This window comes from Pseudorca crassidens, chromosome 11 (genome assembly GCF_039906515.1).
Source record: "Pseudorca crassidens isolate mPseCra1 chromosome 11, mPseCra1.hap1, whole genome shotgun sequence".
NCBI lineage: Eukaryota > Metazoa > Chordata > Mammalia > Artiodactyla > Delphinidae > Pseudorca > Pseudorca crassidens.
The window spans coordinates 102,305,820-102,326,550 of record NC_090306.1 but is presented as its reverse complement, the minus strand read 5'-3'; the positions used below and the strand labels follow the sequence as shown (position 1 = coordinate 102,326,550).

Sequence of the window (20,731 nt, the reverse complement as noted above, 5' to 3'; positions counted from 1 at the left end):
GGAAACAGAGTCCACTTTTGTGAGAGCCTCATGCAAGATATGACATCCCACTCCTCCAACTTTCGGCTTCGAGCCCTGGGGAACCAGTTGCTAGGATACCGTAGAAGCTACATAAAACAGGTCTTCTTCCCTCTTTCATTCTGAACACGTTTGTTTATTTATTTATATAGTCAAATCCATCAGGTTTGTGCTCTTTGACTCTTTTTAAAAAAATTTTTGGCTGTGTTGGGTCTTCGTTGCTGTGCGCTGGCTTTCTCTAGTTGTGGCGATCGGGGGCTACTCTTTGTTGTGGTGCGCGGGCTTCTCATTGTGGTGGCTTCTCTTGTTGCAGAGCACGGGGTCCAGGCGCTCAGGCTTTAGTAGTTGTGGCACACGGGCTCTAGAGCTCAGGCTCAGTAGTTGTAGTGCACGGGCTTAGTTGCTCCATGGCATGTGGGATCTTCCCGGACCAGGGCTCGAACCCGTGTCCCCTGCATTGGCAGGCGGATTCTTAACCACTGCGCCACCAGGGAAGCCCCTGAACGGGTCAATTTAGATGACGCCTTGGCCTGCATCTGTGTGAGCGTGTGTGGGGTGCAGGGTGGCAGCGTGTTACGCTCTCCTCAGCCTGGGAGTGGCACCTGAGCATCGCCCACCCATAGCCCCTCACTGACTTGCTTCACACAGGGTCCCAGGGAGGCCTCCGCTAACCTGCGAAGTCGTGTGCGCACTTGTTTGCTTTGGACAGGGAGAAAGATATGGTTTGCACATCTTCAATCACACTAGGTGAGGGGTAAGAGAATCAATGAGAGGCTTTAAAAAACCAAATTAAATCACTGGGAAGCCAAACCCAAAGTTTACCTTTTGAAAGCCAAACAGCATTAAGAGGTTTTCTAGTTTTAATTAATGTCAGCTCAACAACTGAACAAATGATCACTGAAGGTTCACCAGCTGTTTAATGCTGGGGACACAGAAGTCAATAGAAGACAGTCCTTCCCCTCCGGAGGAGGAAAGACTGATTTCAGCAGAAAGATTTCTGCTTTGAACATTAGGATGGGCACAGTAAGATATTAAAAGCAGAAACGTATCATTTTGTGCATAGCGCATAAGTACTTCTCCGGTGTGGAAACTCACTGACGCCTTTTATAAACAACATCAAGTTTAGCCAGCGGTGCCATTCTGAAATGTTTAAGGCATCTCCCTGAACGCCTCCCTCTGTGGCTGCTTGGCAGGCGCAGTCACAAGCTAGACTCCTCATGAAGAAAGAGTATAGAATGGAACGTGTCTCCATGTTTATACTATAATTCCTGCATTCCCCAAGATGTGGCACTGTAGTCCAGAGTTTCCAAAATGCACATGAGAACAGTAAAGATTCATTCCGTGGTACCCTGCAAGAGAGACACCTGCTTAACACAGGTCCTACATATATGTATTATTTAGGAGCCTTCCCTCATATAATAGCTATTTAAGATACTGCAGAAAAAAATATGCTTTGGGACACACTGTGGTAACACACAGCGTCCAATGTGGGGTGTGCAATATGATACAGATCCCGCCTAGGATAGACTTTTTTAGAGGGAAAGAGTTACGTATCCAGGTGTTTCCATGTGCTATGTTCACAGAGTGGCAGGGGTAACACAACGGATCCGCAGAAGATCAAGACGAGGGACTCAGGCTCAGTTCAGGGGGACTGTGGGAAAATTCCAGGAGAAGACATACATGCTCAAGCCTTAGAAGAGGAAGGAGTTGGCCATGGCAGAGGTACCTGTTTTCCAAGGCGGCTACCACCTCAGGGCTTAAGTATCTACCTCGATTATTGCCTGAGGCCAAAGCAGAGGAGTGGGTACCACGTGCTAGACGCAACAGGACTGATTAACTCAAGACTGCATCCAACCCATCTGAATGCCCACGTGTCCCCCAAGAAAGGGAGACTGGAAGAAACACTGTGAGGGAGTGAAGGAAGCACCCGCAAGGACGTCTAGACACTTGAACTAGACAATCCTGGGCTCGCACCTTGGTCCTGCCACTCACGAGCTGGGAGAGCCCGGACCAGCTGCAGTCAGGGAACCAACTCTCTGAGCTTTACTTCTCTCATCTGTAAAATAATAGTTCCCAACAAAGAGGCTTTTGTTAAAAAAAAAAAATTGTGCGAGATAATGTATGTAAAGGGTATAGCATAGGGCTTGGCACCTAGAAATAACTCAATGATTTTAAGAATTTTAATGTGAGGAGCAACAGAACGCACACGTCCTAAGTGTATATCCTGATGGGTTTTCTCACACATACACATCACATGACCCCACCCAGATCAAGATGCAGAATGTGCCCAGCACCCTGGAGGGCCTCCAAGTACCCCTTCCCTATCAACAGCCGCCCTCCTACCCCTCAAGGTAACCACCATTCTGACTGCAGTCGCCACAGATTAATTCTGCCCGTTCTTAAACTTCGCGTAAATGGAATCCTACAGTGTATACTCTTTTTGAATCTGGCTTCTTTAGCTGAAAACTACGTTAGTGAAGTTAATCCATTTGTCACACAGAGCAGTTCATTCTTTACTGCTGTGTATTGTTCCACGGAATGAACATTCCACAACTTCTGTTCTACTGATGACTACTTCGGATGTTTCCACTTCGGGGCTATTATAAATAATGTGACTAGGAAGGCTCCTGCACACGTCTTCTGATAGATACGTGTATGCATTTCTCCTGGGGGTACAGCTAGGGGCGCAACTGCTGGCTCACAGGGCTGGTGGACGCCTAGTGTTAGCAGACACCGACAGTTTTCCAAGGGCATTTTTCCAGTTGCCGTCTCCACCATCAGTTTACTAAGGTTCAGGTTGCTGCACATCCTTGCCGTCAATGGGTGCTGTCAGTCCTCTTATGAGCCATTCTGGTGGGCTCCTTACTGTGGGTTCAATTTGCACTTCCCTGATGAATGATGATGTTGAGCTCTTTTCATACATTTACTGGCCATCTATCTGGATTTCCTCTTTTGTGAAATGCCATGGGTCTTTTGTCCATTCTTAAAAACTGAATTACCTTTTCTTTGTTGTTTTGCAGGAGTCCTTTATTTATTATGGGCATGAGTCCTTTGTCAGATATATACAATGCAAAAACCTTTTCAAAGTCTTTCTCTTATAGTTAGCGCTTTTCGGTTATAATTTTGATGCCTTGTTTATGAAATCTTTGCCTCTTCTAAGACAATAACCGTATTCTCTTATGATTCCTTCTAGAAGCTCTTGTGTTTTCCCTTTCACATTAAGGTCTATGATTCATCTTGAATTAATGTTCATGAATGGGAAGAGGTAGGGGTGGTAGGCTTTTTCCCCCCTACGGATATTAAATCGGTCTAGCACCATTTATGGAAAAAGACCAAAAAAAAAAAAAAACCCAAAAAAACCCCAAAAAGACCATCCTTTTCTGCTCAGCTACAGGGGCGCCTTTGTTGTGCATGTGTTACTCTGTTTGAGGACTCTCTCTTCTGTCCTGCGATATTATTATCATTATTATTTCAGTTCTACCACTGACCCAGTGCAATCACAGATGAAAATATACCTTCCTCCTAGCATTAACAGCTGTAACAAGATATTTGTACAAGAACATCTACTTGTTGAGAAACTATAGGCTGAGCACTTTGCAAACATGACGACATTTCACATTCACCATAACCCTGCGGGGATAGGTCCCATTTTAGATAAATAAGCTAAAACTCACAACAGAGGTTTAAGTGAAGTGTTTAGAGGTTAAGAAGGGGCAGAATCTGCATCTGTCTAGCCCCAGAACTGATGCTCTTGCCACTATGCCATACTTCCCAAACACGAGATCACTGGGGAAAGGCTGTTTGGTTATTATTCCTGTAAACGGTTACATTTCTGTACACAAGTAAAACTTACAAATGAGGGCTTTCAATAAAAAAAGAAAGAAGGAAACAGAAAGGAAGGAAGAAAAAGAAAGAACAGAAAAAAACCCCAACCCTGTTTAGACTCTCATCCTATCCCTGTCCCCTCCACCTCCAATAAAAACAATATAAAAAAAAAAAAACCACATCAAGGACAACTGATCAAAACATAGATCAAAAGAGAATCAAGGGAAAACATTTCAAATAAAGCTCAGCTGTTTCTATTTGGAAACAACAACAATAAAAAATCCCACTTGCCACAATAAATGACAAATAAGAAATGGACCCTGTGGTAGCGGAGCTGGAATTTTCCGATGGCATCTGCTACTGTGTCATTACTGCGGGTCTCCGCAAGGGAGCCGGCGAGTGAACAGCTGGTCTTGTGTCCCTGACGCAGCAGCCGTCGCGGAGCGCTGTCCTTTGGGGTTAAGCACCCCTTTGAGATGTTGTCTTTTCCCTGGAACTAGAAACCCCAGTCGGTCTCTAGAAGCCACCTCCAAGAGATGGGACAGTAAGCCTCCTAGCCCTGTTCTCAGCCTGGGAGAGCTTTCAGCCACCTTGAAATTCCTAATCCCCAAGTAAAGAGGAAGTCTTTCATAGGGTCCAAACCACAGACTGCCCACGGGGAACAAGGACTACTACCCTAAGGTAACACGAGCCCTCATCCCCACCCACCCCGTGGAGGACGCGTGAGTACACGGACGCAGCCAGTCCATGTGGGGTGATCAGAGAACGGAGGTATTTTCGTTAACTGACGTTTACTATCTCTGCACTGATTCCTAGTCTAGGCATATCCGAAATATCTGTTGCTTTTTAACACAAAATACTGAAATTAAAGTTCAATGAAAGCTTGACTGGTGTGAGTTATTAGAAGGGGTTAAACCAAACCAAGCTGAAATAGTATCACTGCCAAACCACGCTTATTCAATTCACAAGAGAATCATCAAACCCGTGGGAGAAATTTCTCCTGTGCTTTGAACCACCCCTCACCCACCAAACACACACACACACACACACACACACACACACACACACACACACACACACACACACACCCCTTCCTCAAGCTGCTGCTTTTTCATGCATTTGTTCACTGTTTTACTCTGTCACCTACCCATCTAAGAAATATTTATTGGACATTTACTATGCACCTGACAGCAACATATTATACTTAGGTGAAAAACAGAAAAAATGGCCCCTGCCACATGGGCCTTGGTCTCGAGGGTAATTAAGACATAAATGCACAAATATTCATCCAATTACAGACTGTGATAAGCTGAAGGAACAGAGCAGGTTCTAGCAGGGGTCAACCGGCAAGGCTTCCCTGAGGAAGAGACGAGGAAGGTGGACATGGAGACGAGGAGGACTGAGCCAGGGGAGAGAGTCCAGGCTGAGAGATGAGCGTAACGACTGCCTTGAGGTGAGAAATTAGATAGATCTGAGACACAAAAAACGAAGAGTCTCTGGGGAATGCTAAAAAAGGGAGACCGGGAGGAGCTTCAAGATGGCGGAAGAGTGAGACGCAGAGATCACCTTCCTCCCCACAGATACACCAGAAATACATCTACACGTGGAACAACTCCCACAGAACACCTACTGAGCGCTGGCAGAAGACCTCAGACCTCCCAAAAGGCAAGAAAGTCCCCACGTACCTGGGTAGGGCAAGAGAAAAAAGAAAAAAGGAAGAGCGGTCTGGAGGTAAATGAAAAGGCAGGTAGGCAAGACCACACAGGACCTCTCAGGACGCGCTGGGGCCTGTGGACTTATTCTCAGGACAATGGGCAGGCTTGGAGGTTTCGCAAATGGGCATGTTTATGAGGGATGGTGTGGGGCAGGGAGAGTCAAGAGGCAGAGAGGAATGACCCTATTTTGGTTGTAAAAGACTGCACCGAATGGATGGGGAATAAATATCACCGCAACACAACAAAACCAGAAACTGAAAGATGACTTAGGAAGCTACTGCTGACATCCAGGCCAGGGGTGAGGAGAGTATGGACTGGATGGGTAGCAATGGAGATGAAGGGAAATGGGTGGATTTGGGACGTATTCTGGAGGGAGAATCAACAAGACTTGGTGACACTTTAGTGGCCGGAGAGTAAAAAACAGCATCATGAGTGACTCCCAGGTTTCTGACCTGAGCGCCTAGATGGATGGAGATATTCCCACATTTATTGAAAAAGACAGGGGAGAATTTTGCAGAGATATTAATAGCTTAACTTTGGACATCCTAGGTTTGGGGTGTAAGATATGCAAGCAAAATGTTAAGCAGGGTGTCAGAGACATACGCCTGAGATTCAGAAGAGAGGTCTGTCTAGAGGTTACACCTGGTAGACAAAGGTGAACAGATGATGTTTAAAGCCTTCAGAATACCCAGAATACAACTTCATCTTCCATCTCCACGGCTACCAGCCTGGCCCAGGCCACTGTCATCTCCTGCCTGCATGATGCCAACAGCCTCCCTACAGGATTCCCTGTCATTCCACGGGCCCAGAATAGTGTCTGGGACATGAAAGGTGTTCAATAAACATTGAATGAATAAACGAATAAAGGAATAAATGGGTGAGATTCTTTAGGGAGAAAATGTAGAGTGAGAAGAGAGAGCCTGAGCTCTGGAATGTCCAGAACTCCAACGTTTAAAAGTCATGTAGAAGAGGGAGAAACAACAGAGAATAAGGAGGAGGAGCCAGGAAGACGTGAAAAAAAAACAAGAGGAGGCACCATCATGGAAGAAAAAAGTGTTATTTTGAGGAAGTGATGAGATCTGTTGAACTGAGTGTTAATATGATGAGAACTGCAAAGCATCCACTGACTCTGACAATTCAGAGGTGACTGGTGACAACAGGCAAATGATGAAGCTTATGAACACATTCATCTGTCTATATTCTCCTTTGAAATTATTCCCTTTCTCAATAAATGTGGGAATATCTCCATCCATCTAGTTGCTCAGGTCAGAAACCTGGGAGTCACCTGTGATGCTGTTTCTTTTTTATTCTCCCACCTCTGAAGTGTCACCAAGCCTTGTTGATTCTCCTTCTAGATTATGTCCCAAATCCATCCAACAAAAAGGGTAAAGTAGAGACACTCTGGCATGGAGGATACCAGATGCAGAGGGTGCAGATACCATGCTGGAAATACTAGAATGAAGTCAAAGTATACATATTAAAACAATGAGATCCTGTAGCTATCACAACAAAATGCTGGAATCAGGCATACATTTTCAAACAAACTCATATGGTTCCTCACCCATGAACCCACTTTAAAGGAAATTCTGAAAGAAGGACTTCAGGCCGAAGGAAAATGATCCCAGGCGGACAGACAAAGCTATAAGAAGGGGTGAAAGGCAGGAAAGCAGTACATATGTGGATAGATCTAAATGAACACTGATGTTATAGAACTACGATAGTAACATCTTACAGAGTTGTAAAAATAGGATAAAAATATATAACAACAACAGCATATAAATTGGGGGGTGTTGAGTGGTCCTGTATTATCTGGGAAGGGGGCAAAGGTCTGAAAAACATTAGATTTTCCTCAGTCTAGGAAGCATGTTGTAATTTCCCAGGGCACTATTAACAGAATAGAAAAAAAGAATTAAAAACTTTTAAACCAGAAAAAGATAAACATTAAACAATATAAAACAATCAATCCAAAAGAAAGAGAGAAAAATAAAATAAAATAGAAAGCAAACCAGAGTAGCTTAAATACAAACACATCAGTAATTACAGAAAATATAAATGGGCTAAATGCAATAGCTAAAAGGCAAAGAAACTAGATTAAGAAAAAATCAACTATGCTGTTTACAACAAACACCTCTGACACAGAAAGACTGAAAATAAAAGGACTGTAAAGGTTATACCATGTAAATACCAACCAAAAGTGAGATAAAGTAGCTGTATTAGTAACAGGCAAAAAGCATTTTTAGAGATACAGAGGGTCACTTTACAGTGACAACAGGGATATTTTTCAAGACCTATTATACACCTTAGTCTAATAATGTTGTCTCAAAATATATAAAGAAAAATGTTATATAACTAAAAGGAGAAATTTAGAGAAATCTATAATCGTAGGCTGGTATTTTAAAACATTTCTCTCCACAACCAATAAACCAAAGTAGACAAAAATATCACTAAAAATGTAAAAATTTGACAAACTTGACCTAAAAAAACTGTACTCCACTACTAGAGAATAGATGTGATTTTCAAGCACACACACAACAGTTGCAGAAACTGACCATACACTGGGTCATCAAGCAAGTCTTAATAAATTTCACAGGACAAAGCACATCAATATGTGCTCTTTGATCATAATGAATTTATGTTAGAAATCAATCTCCAAAAGATAATTCTTATTTGTTCAGAATTTAAGAAATGCATTTCTAAATAATCCATGGGTCAAAAAAAAACATAATAGAAATTAGAAAACACTTGAAATGCATAATAACCAAAATAATACACACTAAAATCCATGCAAAGAAGCTATAAAAATACAGAGAGGAATAAAAGCTGAAAAGCAATAATCCTAAATAAATGGACAGATATACCATGTTCATGGGTTAGAAGACTCAGATGTCAATTCTCACTACACTGATTTTAGCCAAAGCAAAACCTCAATGAGTAATTCAACATGTGGGATTTTACACTGTTTTTGTTGGTGGTGATTTCATGTGTGTACATGTGTGTAAGCACATGTGTGCGCACAAACACACAAGTGTGAATGTATAGAATGTGACTAGCTGGTTTAAAATTTTTTATGGGCAAATACAAATGACCAAAAATAGCCATAATACTCTTAAAAAAGAAGAAACAAGTTGGAAGGACTCACTCGACGTATCAAGATACTTTAGAAAGTGACAGTACTTAACACCATAGTACTGGTACAGGGATAGAACACAGAGATCAATGGAAAATAAAGAGAGTCCAGACCCACACACAGATGGACACCTGACTTATGATACAACTGGCACTACAGTAGACAATGTGTTTTCTTTCAATAACTGGGATGGGATAATTGCGTGTCCATATGGAAAAACATAGAAATAGACCCCTAACTCACACCATACAAAAAAATCAACTCCAAGTGAATTAAATATAGACCTAAATATAAAAGGTATCAATGCTCTGTGGTGACCTAAATGGGAAAGAAATCCAAAAAAGAGGGGATATATGTATACGCTGATTCACTTTGCTGTACAGTAGAAACTAACACAACATTGTAAAGCAACTATACTCCAATAAAATTTTTAAAAATAAATAAATATAAAAGATAAAAATATGAAGTATTCAGAAAATAATATAGATTATCATCATGACCTGAGGGTATGAAAATATTTCTTTAACAAGATACATACCTAAAAAACTAACCATAAAGAAAAAGTGATAAATTTGACTAAAAGTTAAGAACTTCTGTTAATTAAAAAAAAAAAAAAGCTATAAAGGGAATGATAAGATAGTCATAGAACAAGGGAAAGGAAATATTAGCAACACATGTAGCTGATAAAGAACTTCTATCTAGAATATATAAAGATCTATTACAAACAAATTATAAAAAGATGACCCAATGAAAAAAAGGTTTTGATCAAGCACATTTTACACACACACACACACACACACGCACACACACACACGCAATCCAAATGGTAAATAAACATTTTAGAAGATGCTCAGCCTCACCAGTCATGCAGGCAACAGAGCAAATGGGATCTTAACTATAGCGGGAGCATGAGGGAGGGAGGAGAGGAGGTGGTATACAAGAGCCAAATCCTAGTGTCCTAACAAAGTAAACAGGTAACATCAAGATGTGATATATCAAGAAACAGCAGTGAAGCATATTACTTAGTTACAGAAAAGCAACTACTAGAAGAAAGACCTGAGAGAGTGAATTGCAAAGTGTGGAGGGTGGAGCCAGAGAACTCACTCCCCCATTCTACACCTTCTGGCATTAAAAAAAAAAAAACAGATTTATTATTTTGATGAATAAAAAATATAGGAAAGAAAAAAAAACATATGAATGGGGGTGGGGGGGTGAGTGAGAGGTAAGGAGGCAAGGTCAGGGAAATTAAATAATTGTTGGGAAAACCTGACTGAGAGCAGGAGCTGAGAAACAGTGTGGAGGAGGAACATGGGGCGGATTTACTCTGTGATCTGTATTATGGCCCTATTTGCTCTGGCTGCTAGGGAGGCCAGGTTTTAATTTATGGCTCACATCTAAAAATTGAATCCCGAGGCTATAATACTTCTTCATTTCTGACCATTCAACCATCATTCTCCCTTTGCTCTCATATTTTGGTGTGTGTCTCATATCTTGTTAAGTGTATTTTGTACGTCTTGAAAATCTAGTAGGTTTATAAACAAAAGTCCAAGGAGTTACTAGATGTACATAACATGAAACATGTAACATTTTGCCTCTTCTTGACAATTTAAAGGAGATTCTGGAAGCGTGCAATGCTTCATTAATTATCATTTAAAAAAAACATTTATCTATGTAGATTGTCCATCTATATTTTTTCAATTTATAATTCTGAGTAATTTCTCCACTACGTGAATATGTTACTGTGCTTTCTCTGTACGTGTTCTGTTCCCTCCCAGTGACTTACAAGGAGGCAGTTTAGGAAAGCAGCTAAGAATCAGGTACACACCAAGTTTAAATTCTGGGTCTGACCTTCAGGACAAGTCACTAAGGCTCTCTCAGTTTATCTTCTCACTTACAAATAGGGCGGATAAGGATAACAGTATCTGCTTCACAGTGTTGTAATGTATGTAAATCCACAGTAAGGACTCAATAAACGTTGCCTGAAAGAAGTGAATGAATGAATGAATGAATATCCGGCAAGGAGGATGCCAACATAAAAGACTCTGTAAGCATGAGCCACATGCAGCGTATCTGCAGAACTATGATGTGCTGTGTGCAACAGCCTTCTAATTTTTTGGTCTTTGCTAAAGGCCAAAGATTAGCAATAAAAACCTTTTCTCACTAGAAGGTCAATTCAGGGAATATAAAAGTAAAACTGGGTGAATTTCTTTGTTCGCAATAAATCATCTTTTTCATCAGGAAATGCAACACCTGCAGTTACACCTGAATGTTCTTTTACTGCTTTCCTGTGACAGAAAGCTTTCTTCTTTTTCCTTTCCTTTTTTGGGGCTAAAATATTTCAAAACTCTCTAATGAGCACAGCCTGTGGTGCCTGATCATAATGCAATGCAGTGAACCGACTCTGTTTTACCTTGAACAAAAAAGTCTTCTGAGGCTGTTTATTTGTCTTTCCCTGACTGAGCTTATAAGCTATCATGCTCTTTAAAATAGGAGATTTTCTTCTATTGCTAATCAGACAAATGACAGTATCTTTAGCACAAATAATAAGCATTTCTCAATCTACTTACTTTGAAACACATGATTTTCATCAGCTCCTTTTCTCTTCTTGACAGAAAGCACAGTGAGCATTTTAAAAATAGAATTCCCCTCCTCCTCGGTCTCCCACAGGGTTACAGTCTCAAAGTCCTTGCAATGGCCTTATTCACCCCTGCCCCCCACCTGCAACAGGCACAAGGCCACACAGTAGCCAGGGCAAGGGACTGGGCTGAGTTGGATTCTCACCAGGGAAGGTCTTGAAGTTAATCAGATTATCTCTCAAACTTAGCAGGCTGTACCCAGTCCCTGGCTCATCACTGTACTAGATCAGTTTCTGACAGGGCAAGACCTTGGCTGGTGGAGTGGGGGGGAAGAAGCAAGTTCCCTGCAGAACACCTTCCAGAAGGGTGGTCAAGCCAGGTAAGGGCAAGAGCCAGAGCCTCCAGCATCACTAACAGAGGGTCGCAAGACCGTACCCAACCAAAACCAGAATCCGGAGCCCCTGAAACGTTTCTCCCCATTCCTGAGGTCTCAGAGGCCTCCAAACTAGTGTTAAAATGTTTCTTCCAGAGGACTGGATACCTCGAATCTCCACAGAAAAAAATGTAAGCTTCTTCACATTTACTCCAGGGACACATAGTGTTTGGAAAGGTGACATCAGTGACATGCAGCCAACACAGGGGCCATGCATGAGCTTTTGCCTCAGAGGCTTAAGGCACTCTGTAGTAGAAGGCTGGCTTAGAATGTCCTAGTCACCTCGAAAACTTGAGCCCACTACGCTGCACAGACCGCAGGAGTGACACTCCAGCCCCGAACCTTGAGAAAGTGGCTTAGTTCTTAGGAACGAGCCACCAAGAAAGCCAGCCAGCTGCCTCCTGAATGAATACCAGGCAAGGGCCTTGTTCCGCTAAGGCCCCCGAGGGTGAACTAACGCTTGTGAGTCACATCAAGGATACAGGGGTTTTTGTCATCGATGCTACAGCTGTCCAGGATCAGGGCAATGCCATCCAGCTCGTTCACCTACGAAGAACAGAGAAGACAAATTGACACGCTGAAACAGCCTGGGAAGGGCTGGAGATTATAGGTGATCTGTTGCTCCTTTTTTATTTCCTTACTCCCTGCTATAATTATACTGTTTGTGCAATTACCTGAAACACCTATATCAATCCAGAAATATTTAAAAACAGACATAAACAAAAAGTGATTCTTTTTCTTTTCACCCTTCCCCAAAAATGTTGGGCAACTGGACAGCCATATAAAAAAGTATAATTGGGATGAATTGGGAGATTAGCTTTGACATAAATACACTACCATGTGTAAAACAGATAGCTGGTGGGAACCTGCAGTACAGCACAGGGAGCTCAGCTCCGTGCTCTGTGACGACCTAGAGGGGTAGGATGGGGGTGGGGTGGGAGGGAGGTCCAAGAGGGAGGGGATATGTGTATGCATATGGCTGAAAAAGTTAGATCAAAAATAAAGAAAAAAAAGTATAATTAAACAACACTGCAAACCAACTATACTTCAATAAAATTTCTTTAAAACGTATAAAAGTGGATCTCTTCCTAATATTATTCACCAGGATAAACTACAAGTGAGTCTCAGTTTATTAGTAAGTGAATTCTTTTTCTAAGCCAGAAGCAGGGAAAACATTTCTAACTATAGCTCAAAATCCAGAAGCAATAGAGAAAGGTTTTAAAATTTCACTACATTTTTTAAAAGGCAAATTGAAAGCTGTAAAAGTTATCTGAAAGATGTCGCAGGCAAAGGGTTTTAATATATACAGAGCTTGTAGAAACTGAAAAAAGACCAACAATCCAACAGAAAAATGGATAAAACACATGAACATAAATGGCACAGAAAAAAAGAAATGCGGATGGACTGCAGAGATATCAGAATCTGCTCAACTGTGCTCCTCATAAGATGCAGGCAAATTATGATACCATTTCTCAGCTGCCAGAAGGGCAAATCATCACGTGTGACAACACATGCTGCTGGTAAGGTGACGGGAAACGGCACCCTCAGACACTGCTGGAGTGAATGCGAACTGGCACGATCCCTATGGTAGGGAACTGGACAATACGTAGCAAAGTCACATGTGTTATTTACTCTTTGGCCCAGCAATCCCATTTCTAGGATCAAAAATACAGTGTCACATGGAATTATGTTTGTACAAGGTTATTTACTTCAGCACAGCTTACACTTTTATAAGACTTCTATTGAGGTATAATTCACATACCATAAAACTCACCCATTTATATACAATTCAGCGGATTTTAGCATATTCCCAAAGCTGTCTCACTATCACCACTATCTTAGAACATTTTCATTACCCCCAAGAGAGTTTTTAAACTGGGCTGACAGGGCAAGACCTTGCCTTGTCAAGAGAGTTTTAAAAGAGAGTTTTTAAACTCCATTCCCATCAGCAGTCACTCTTATTTCTTCCTCTCTCCAACCCTTAGCAACTACTAACCCACTTTCTGTATCTATGGGTCTGCCTATTCTGGGTGTTTCATACACATGGACTCATTCAGTATGTGACTGGCTTCTTTCACTTACCGTAATGCTTCCAAGGTTCATCTATGTTGAAGCATGTATCAGCACGCTGAATAATAATATTCGAATGTCTGCATATGTATTTCAGTTTCCATTCATCCACTGACACACATTCGAACTGTTTCAAACTTTTGGCTATTATGATAATGCTGTTACAATCTTTCATGTACCTATTTTTGAATGGATATATGTATTCAATTCTCTGGCTATATACCGAGGAGTGGAATTGTTTAGCCATATGGTAACTCTATATCTAACACTTTGAGGAACTGCTTGACTGGTTTTCAAAGTGGCTGCACCATCTTACATTCCACCAGCAATGTATGAGGGTTCCAATTTCGTTACATCCTTGGTAACACTGTCTTTTATTTTAGCCACCCTAGTGGATGTGAAGTGGTACGTCACTGTGGTTTTGATTTGCATTGCTCTGAGGAGTAATGATGTTGAATGTAGCACAATTTATAAGAAAAATCCTGTGAACAACTCAAGCATCCATCGATATAGGCTCGTTGAATAAACCATGATCACTAACTTAATGCTATGGAGATATCAGGATAGAATGGTAAGTGAAAAAAGCAGAGTGCAGAACAGGATTATATGTGAAGCTTTTGTGTAATAAAGGAGGAGAAACAGATGATTTTTTATATTAAAAAAATGAAGGGTTAAATAAAAAACTAATAATGGTTATTTACAGAGCAAAGCAGAGACTGAAGTGGACGAAACAGGAACGGAGGTGAGACCTCTGTGAATGTACCCGGTCGTACAATTTTGACTTTGGGATCCTGTATATGTTTTACGAAATTTTTGAAATTAAGTTTATAATACATGTAACTAGACTTACTGTGGTGATTATTTCACCATCTATACAAATACTGAATCATTATGTTGTACACCTGAAATTAACATACTGTTATATGTCGATTACAGCTCAATTCTGAAGAAATGAATTTATAAAGTTATAAAAACAGAAAATGGAAACAAATTAATCAGACAACATGTGAAACAAAGACAGTTATTTCACAGAACTGAAACAGTATTTTGATGGGACGTCCCCAGGGAGCTGTGTCCTGAGCTCAGATGGAACTGCAGTCCCACAGCTGCATGAGGTCGTCTCAGCACCATTAACACTGGGATTAGCATTCTGAACCCTTATTCCTAGATCTAGTTTAAAGAAAATGGGTAATTTATGTCATTAGGAACCAAGATTCTTAGCATTAAAAAAGAAGTATCAAATCAAAGTAGTTTACATTTAAATTAGAAATACTAGCATGAACTCATGATACATTTTTCTCTTTTCTTTTTAAAAAATGTTTACTTCCTAGCTGTTTACTGAAAAGGCACAGAAGCAAAGACAAGCCAGTAGCAGTGAACATTCCCAACATGACTTAAGGATTCTAAACACCATGGTCCAACTGAAAGAAACCAGATCTCCAGTTGGCTGTGATACACAGACTTGCTGAAGGCAGGAAAGAAGAGAAGAAATCTAATTCCTATAAATTTCCCGAGGCACTGGAAGGTGGTTAATGAACTGCTATTTAACAGACATCCAGCATCTACCAGGCAATGACAGACACTTAAATGATTTCCCTTAATTCTGACAATGCCAGGGTAAGTATTACTGGTTCCATTTTACAGATAAAGAAACTGAGGCTCAAAAGTTAGGTACCGTCCCCATGGTCACTTAACTAGTAAGTGCTTTTCAAAGTGAAGTCTGGAGAGCGCTGTCAGTCTGCAAGAAAGTGTGTGAAAGAGTGAGAAACTGTGCCAGCAATTTAACATACTTATGCTATGTTTGCTCAATCTTATAATAAAATTTGGGCTTGCATTTTCTATGTCTTAAAATTGTTTTTTGTTTTCTAGTAATTCATTTATATTATCTTTTATAAACATATTGGTCCAGGATGGTTTGGGGAAAAGATAGCTAGTTCTTCATCACAGATAGCCTGAGAAGCTTTGGCATGGAGGGTTAGCCCACTACTGAGGGCTGGACCTCGTGTTTTTGAGAGGCACAGAGGGAAACTTTACGGCCAAACTGGTAGTGGCCCCGCCTGAGACTGTATCCAAAGCTTCTCCGTGCAACCCTCACCCCCACTGGCCCAATAATCAGCCCTGCACCCACCCGCAGGATGAGGGTGCTAACCACGAAGGCTGCAAATGGGAGAGGAGGGCTCCTACCACATGCACTCGCCTCGGGGTGAAGCGGAGAGACCCAGGACAGGAGCCATGCCTGCTGCCCGGCACAGAGCACAAGGACAGCCGCGGACTCTCACCAGCTCCTTGCGAACGTGTGATCTAGACCCTTCTGGAACGTGGGTGCATCTCCACGCCAGAGGAGCTGGGTGTTTGATGTTGCTAGGGGACCACACAGCATGGGGCTCCCAGGGAAGGCCTCCCTGCAGAGGTGACCTTTAGCTCACGGTTGAGAAGAACGAACAGGAATTAAACACAGAAATAAAGGGGCTGTGGAGAACGCTCTGGGCAGGGGGAAGAGCACACGCAAGAGCTGGGGCATCAGAAGGAACATGTGGTGTTCCAGGAACCGGGAGGCGGCGGCGCAGGGATGAAGAGCGAGGGCTGCACAGCCGGTGCTGGGGGCAGAGTCTGGCCCTACAGCGCTTCTGAGCTGGTGGCTTTGGGCAAGTCACTTACCCTCTAAGACTTAGTTTTCTCCCCTGTCAAATGGGGATGATAGGACCTACTTCACAGGGTGACTGTGAGAATGGCACGGATTACTGTACTGACTAGCACTCAGTGAAGACTCAATACAGGGCCACAGGGGTGACGGCGTAGTTGGCAATTTCGTGCTGTGAACTGAAAGAAGTTCAGTTGGCTGGGGCAAGGAGTTCAGGGCTGGCTCCCAAGAAAAGCATGAGGAAAACTGGAGGATAACTTCCACAAAGCCGAGTCACAATTCGACTGTGTATGAGGCAAAACTGTAAATTTATTTTCAAAAACCACTTTTTTTTTGTAAGTGAGAAAGTATTAAGGATCTCTTATTCAGTGCAAGAAAAACATCTTGTTTTCGGTGTGGGGAGTAGACTTCTCAGATATGTTAAATGGGTAAAGGAAATAAAATCACAGGCTAAAAACTGACATTTTAAAGCAGGCAGTAAGGGTGAATTAAAGCGATCTTGAAAATCATGGTTACACTAGAGCCGTGCCTGAACTGAGGGTCTGCTTTCCTAAGATAAGTATTTCTCATTCACACCACTGCATTATGAAATGATATTAGATAATTTTTTATAGAAATTCATTAAATGTTGATAACATAAGTGAACTATTCTAGACAAGGACAGCAGTGGCATCATGACAAACACGCAATATACACTGAAGAGTGAACACAGGTTACGGTCACTGGGCAAAGAACCCCAGGATGCAACACCGCCAGGAGGAGTGACTGGTGCTCTGTGTCATCACCAAGCTCAAGCTTTACAAGTTCCTGCTGCCGCTGAGCTGCAGCACGGAGCTCCTGTCAGGAGAGGGGGAAACAATTAGGGAATTAACAAGTTTTCTTCTGCTCGTGCTTCCTAAAACAAGGGAGTTGTTTGTTTCTTTACCTAACACGTTGGGAACTGATTCTAGACCCACAATGAATGAGTCACAAGTTGTAGTTCCAACAAGGAGCCAAGCTCAGTCAACGCTTTCACGATGTAACACATCTCAACAAGGCAGTAAGTCTGGCTTAAACAAACTAACATTTAGCCTCTGGAAACAGAGTTGTAAATAGCAGGACAACTCACTGATTTGCTACCTGTTCTCTCCACCGAAGCCCACAGTAATCTCAGAGAATGCACCCTGCAAGGTGTGTGGGCCCAACCCGAATTAATACCTAAGCTTCTTTAGGAAAATGTATGAGGTTGACCAAAAAGCAGAGCCTCGATTATTCTGTCTGCTCTCACACTGAACGCTAAATACAAAAATAAAAAAAACCTGAAGAAAGACAAGAGCACAATACCAATGCAGGACTGAATCTCCTGTTTAAACGCCCCATGAATCAACGTAACTAACATTTGGTGAAAATGTGTTCATAACACAGTGCCTCAAAACAAACGCACACACACAAAGATCAGCAGAGTCCTGTGCTGAAGCGAGCACACAACCAACATGGGTGTGGCAACGCTCGGACAAGACTCTGATCTACAGAGGAAGCCATTCTCAGAGGCCTGACGGCAACTCAGAAGGCTCGAAGCCCGAGGGGATGCAGGCGGATGCTGCATGAGGTGCACCATCTTGTATGAGATGTGGGCGTGCCCGCCCACATGGTGAGACCAATTACCATCCCAAGCACACAGAGGAAAGAGGGATATTTTTGGAGGCAGACAGACCTACAAGAGAGTCCAGCTCAGCCCTCTAGCTGTGTAACCTGTGGAGGGTTCTGAGCTTCATGAAGTCTAGATTCTCTTATGCACAACAAGAGAGTGGTGCCCACCTCACAGGGTTAAAGTAAGGTTTACACAAGAAAGCATTCAGGACAACACCCAGCACACAGGAAGGACACAGGAAATGGCAGCAGTCTGCAATGTTACTTTCACTTGGTTCTGAGGTTCTCTAGGATTCCTTCCACACTTGAAAAGGGCTGGACATGGTAATCCTTCACAGAGCACAAGCTGTTGTTCAGCAAAGTCTGAATATATGAACATACGTTTCTGCAATCACAGGAAATCTGGTAGGGATGGGTTGCTCTAAGCTAGTACTATGTTCTTGACTGTCTCATGAACTGGGTACACCTCTGGTTACTAATTTCCATCCATACTCCTCTGCTGGCTTTTGCCTTCCACAATCAACTCTAAGTCTCACAAAAATAAGTATTGTTTATCTCTGTGTTGCATTTATTTCCACGGTGTTCTGTGCAGCTTACTACTAGGCATTTCATGATTGAGTTGCTATGCCAGAGGAACAACTAAGGATGTTACCCAAGAAGCAACAAGAAAGCACACGACCTGCATTTCAGTCTTTCTCTAGGACTCAGAGCAAAAGCCTAGGCCAGAGGTTCACAACCTTGACTCCACATTAGAATCACTTGGGGAGATTTCGAAAACAACCAATGCCGTGGTCCCAACCCCAGAACACACCAATCAGAATCTCTGGGAGCAAAGCCTGGACAGCAGTGTCTTTAGACAAACTCTTCGGGTGATTCCGACATGCAATGAGTTGCGCACTCCTGATTTACGCAAAGTCCAAGAGCACCTATCGAGGCAAACAAAGTCTGAGATCTGCTGCAAACCCTGATAGAACTCCTAAAACAGAAGACACTGTCCTTCACACTTTTCCCCCGGGTGCTGTTTTCTTTACTTATGAAATAAACTTTGTTGAGATGTCCCCATTTACACACAGGGGACTGCAATTGCACCTGTGTAACCACAGACAAATCAGGATAGAGAACATTTCCATCACCCCAGAGAGTTCCTGTGCACCTCTACAATCACTGCTTTAGTAACCATCCATCTGCTTCCTGTCACTAGAGGTAGAACTTGTCTGTTCTATACTAATAAGACCACATCAAAAGAACTCTTTTTCAATGTTTTTGAGATTCATCCATGTTGTTACATGTATCGGTAGTTTATTTTTGTTTCTGATTATGAATATACCATTTATTTATCTATTCACATGTTGATGGACAGTTTTATCTGTAATGAATAGAGGTGCTATGAACACTATGTGTTCATGTCTTCTTGTGGACACGTGTTTTCATTTCTCCTGGGGTGATGTCTAAGAGTGGAATTGCTGGGTCATTTTTTTTTTTTTTTTTTTTTTTCCCAGTACACGGGCCTCTCACTGTTGTGGCCTCTCCTGCTGCGGAGCACAGGCTCCGGACGCGCAGGCTCAGTGGCCATGGCTCACGGGCCTAGCCGCTCCACGGCATGTGGGATCTTCCCGGACCGGGGCACGAACCCGTGTCCCATGCATCGGCAGGCGGACTCTCAACCACTGCGCCACCAGGGAAGCCCTTGCTGGGTCATTTTTTAAGTCTATGTTCAACTTTATATAGGAACTGCCAAACTGTTTTCCACCACGATTGTACCATTTTACATTCCTTCCAACAATGCAACTGAGTGACCCTGGATCCTTAACAACGCTTGGTACTGTCAGACTTTTTAGGTGACATCGTATTGTGGGTTTTGTTTGCATTTTCGTGATGACTGATGTGTAGCATCTTTTCAGGTGCTTATGGGCCATTTCTGTATCTTTTTTATGAGGTGTTGTTCAAATATTTTGCCCATTTTACTACCTGGGCTACTCTTTCTTGTTGAGTTGTAGGAGTTCTTCACATAATTTGGATATGGGTGAGTCCTATGCCAGATATAAGCACTGTAGATATTTTCTCCTAGTCTGTGACTTGCCTTTTCAGTTTCTTAATAGTGTGTTTCAAAGAGTATAACTTTTAAATTTAGGTGAAGAACAATTTATCAAAATATTTTTCATGATTAGTGCTTTTTGTGTCCTAAGAAATTATGGTTTTCTTCAACACATCCACAATGTTTTCTTCTATAGGTTTTATAATTCTAGCTTTCATATTTCCATTATAAATCAACTTTTGAGTTTAGTGCAAGATAAAGGTAAGGTTCTTCTTTTTCCCCCATAAGGATGTACAATTGTTCCAATACCATTTGTTGAAAAGACTAGCTTTTCCCCATTCACCCTATATTTGGACTCTATTTTATACTGGACTTTCTATACACCTACCTATATTTATGCTAATACTACGCTGCTTTAATTAGCCTCCTAGTAAGTCATGAAAGAAGAAGCACAATCCTCTAATTCTGTTTTTTGAAATTGCTTTGGCTATTGTATTAGTGTCCTAAGGCTGCTGTAACAAAGTACCAGAAACCGAGTGGCTTAAATAACAAAATTTATTCTCTCACAGTTCCGCAGGCTAGAAGTCTGAGATCAAGGTGCTGGCAGGATTGGTTCCTTCCACGGGCTATGAAGGAGGATCTGTTCCATGCCTCACTCTGAA

The 20,731-nt window shown here is 42.1% G+C and overlaps 1 protein-coding gene across 2 annotated transcripts in view; it reads right to left on the bottom strand.

The window, feature by feature from the left end:
- ATXN10 (ataxin 10) overlaps window positions 1-20,731 on the bottom strand; it is a 153,563-nt gene that overhangs the window by 15,562 nt on the left and 117,270 nt on the right. For both annotated transcript variants that reach the window (XM_067698374.1, XM_067698375.1), the window contains one exon: window positions 12,177-12,240. In XM_067698374.1, the coding sequence (XP_067554475.1) occupies window positions 12,177-12,240 (64 nt within the window). The remainder of the gene's footprint in view (window positions 1-12,176; window positions 12,241-20,731) is intronic.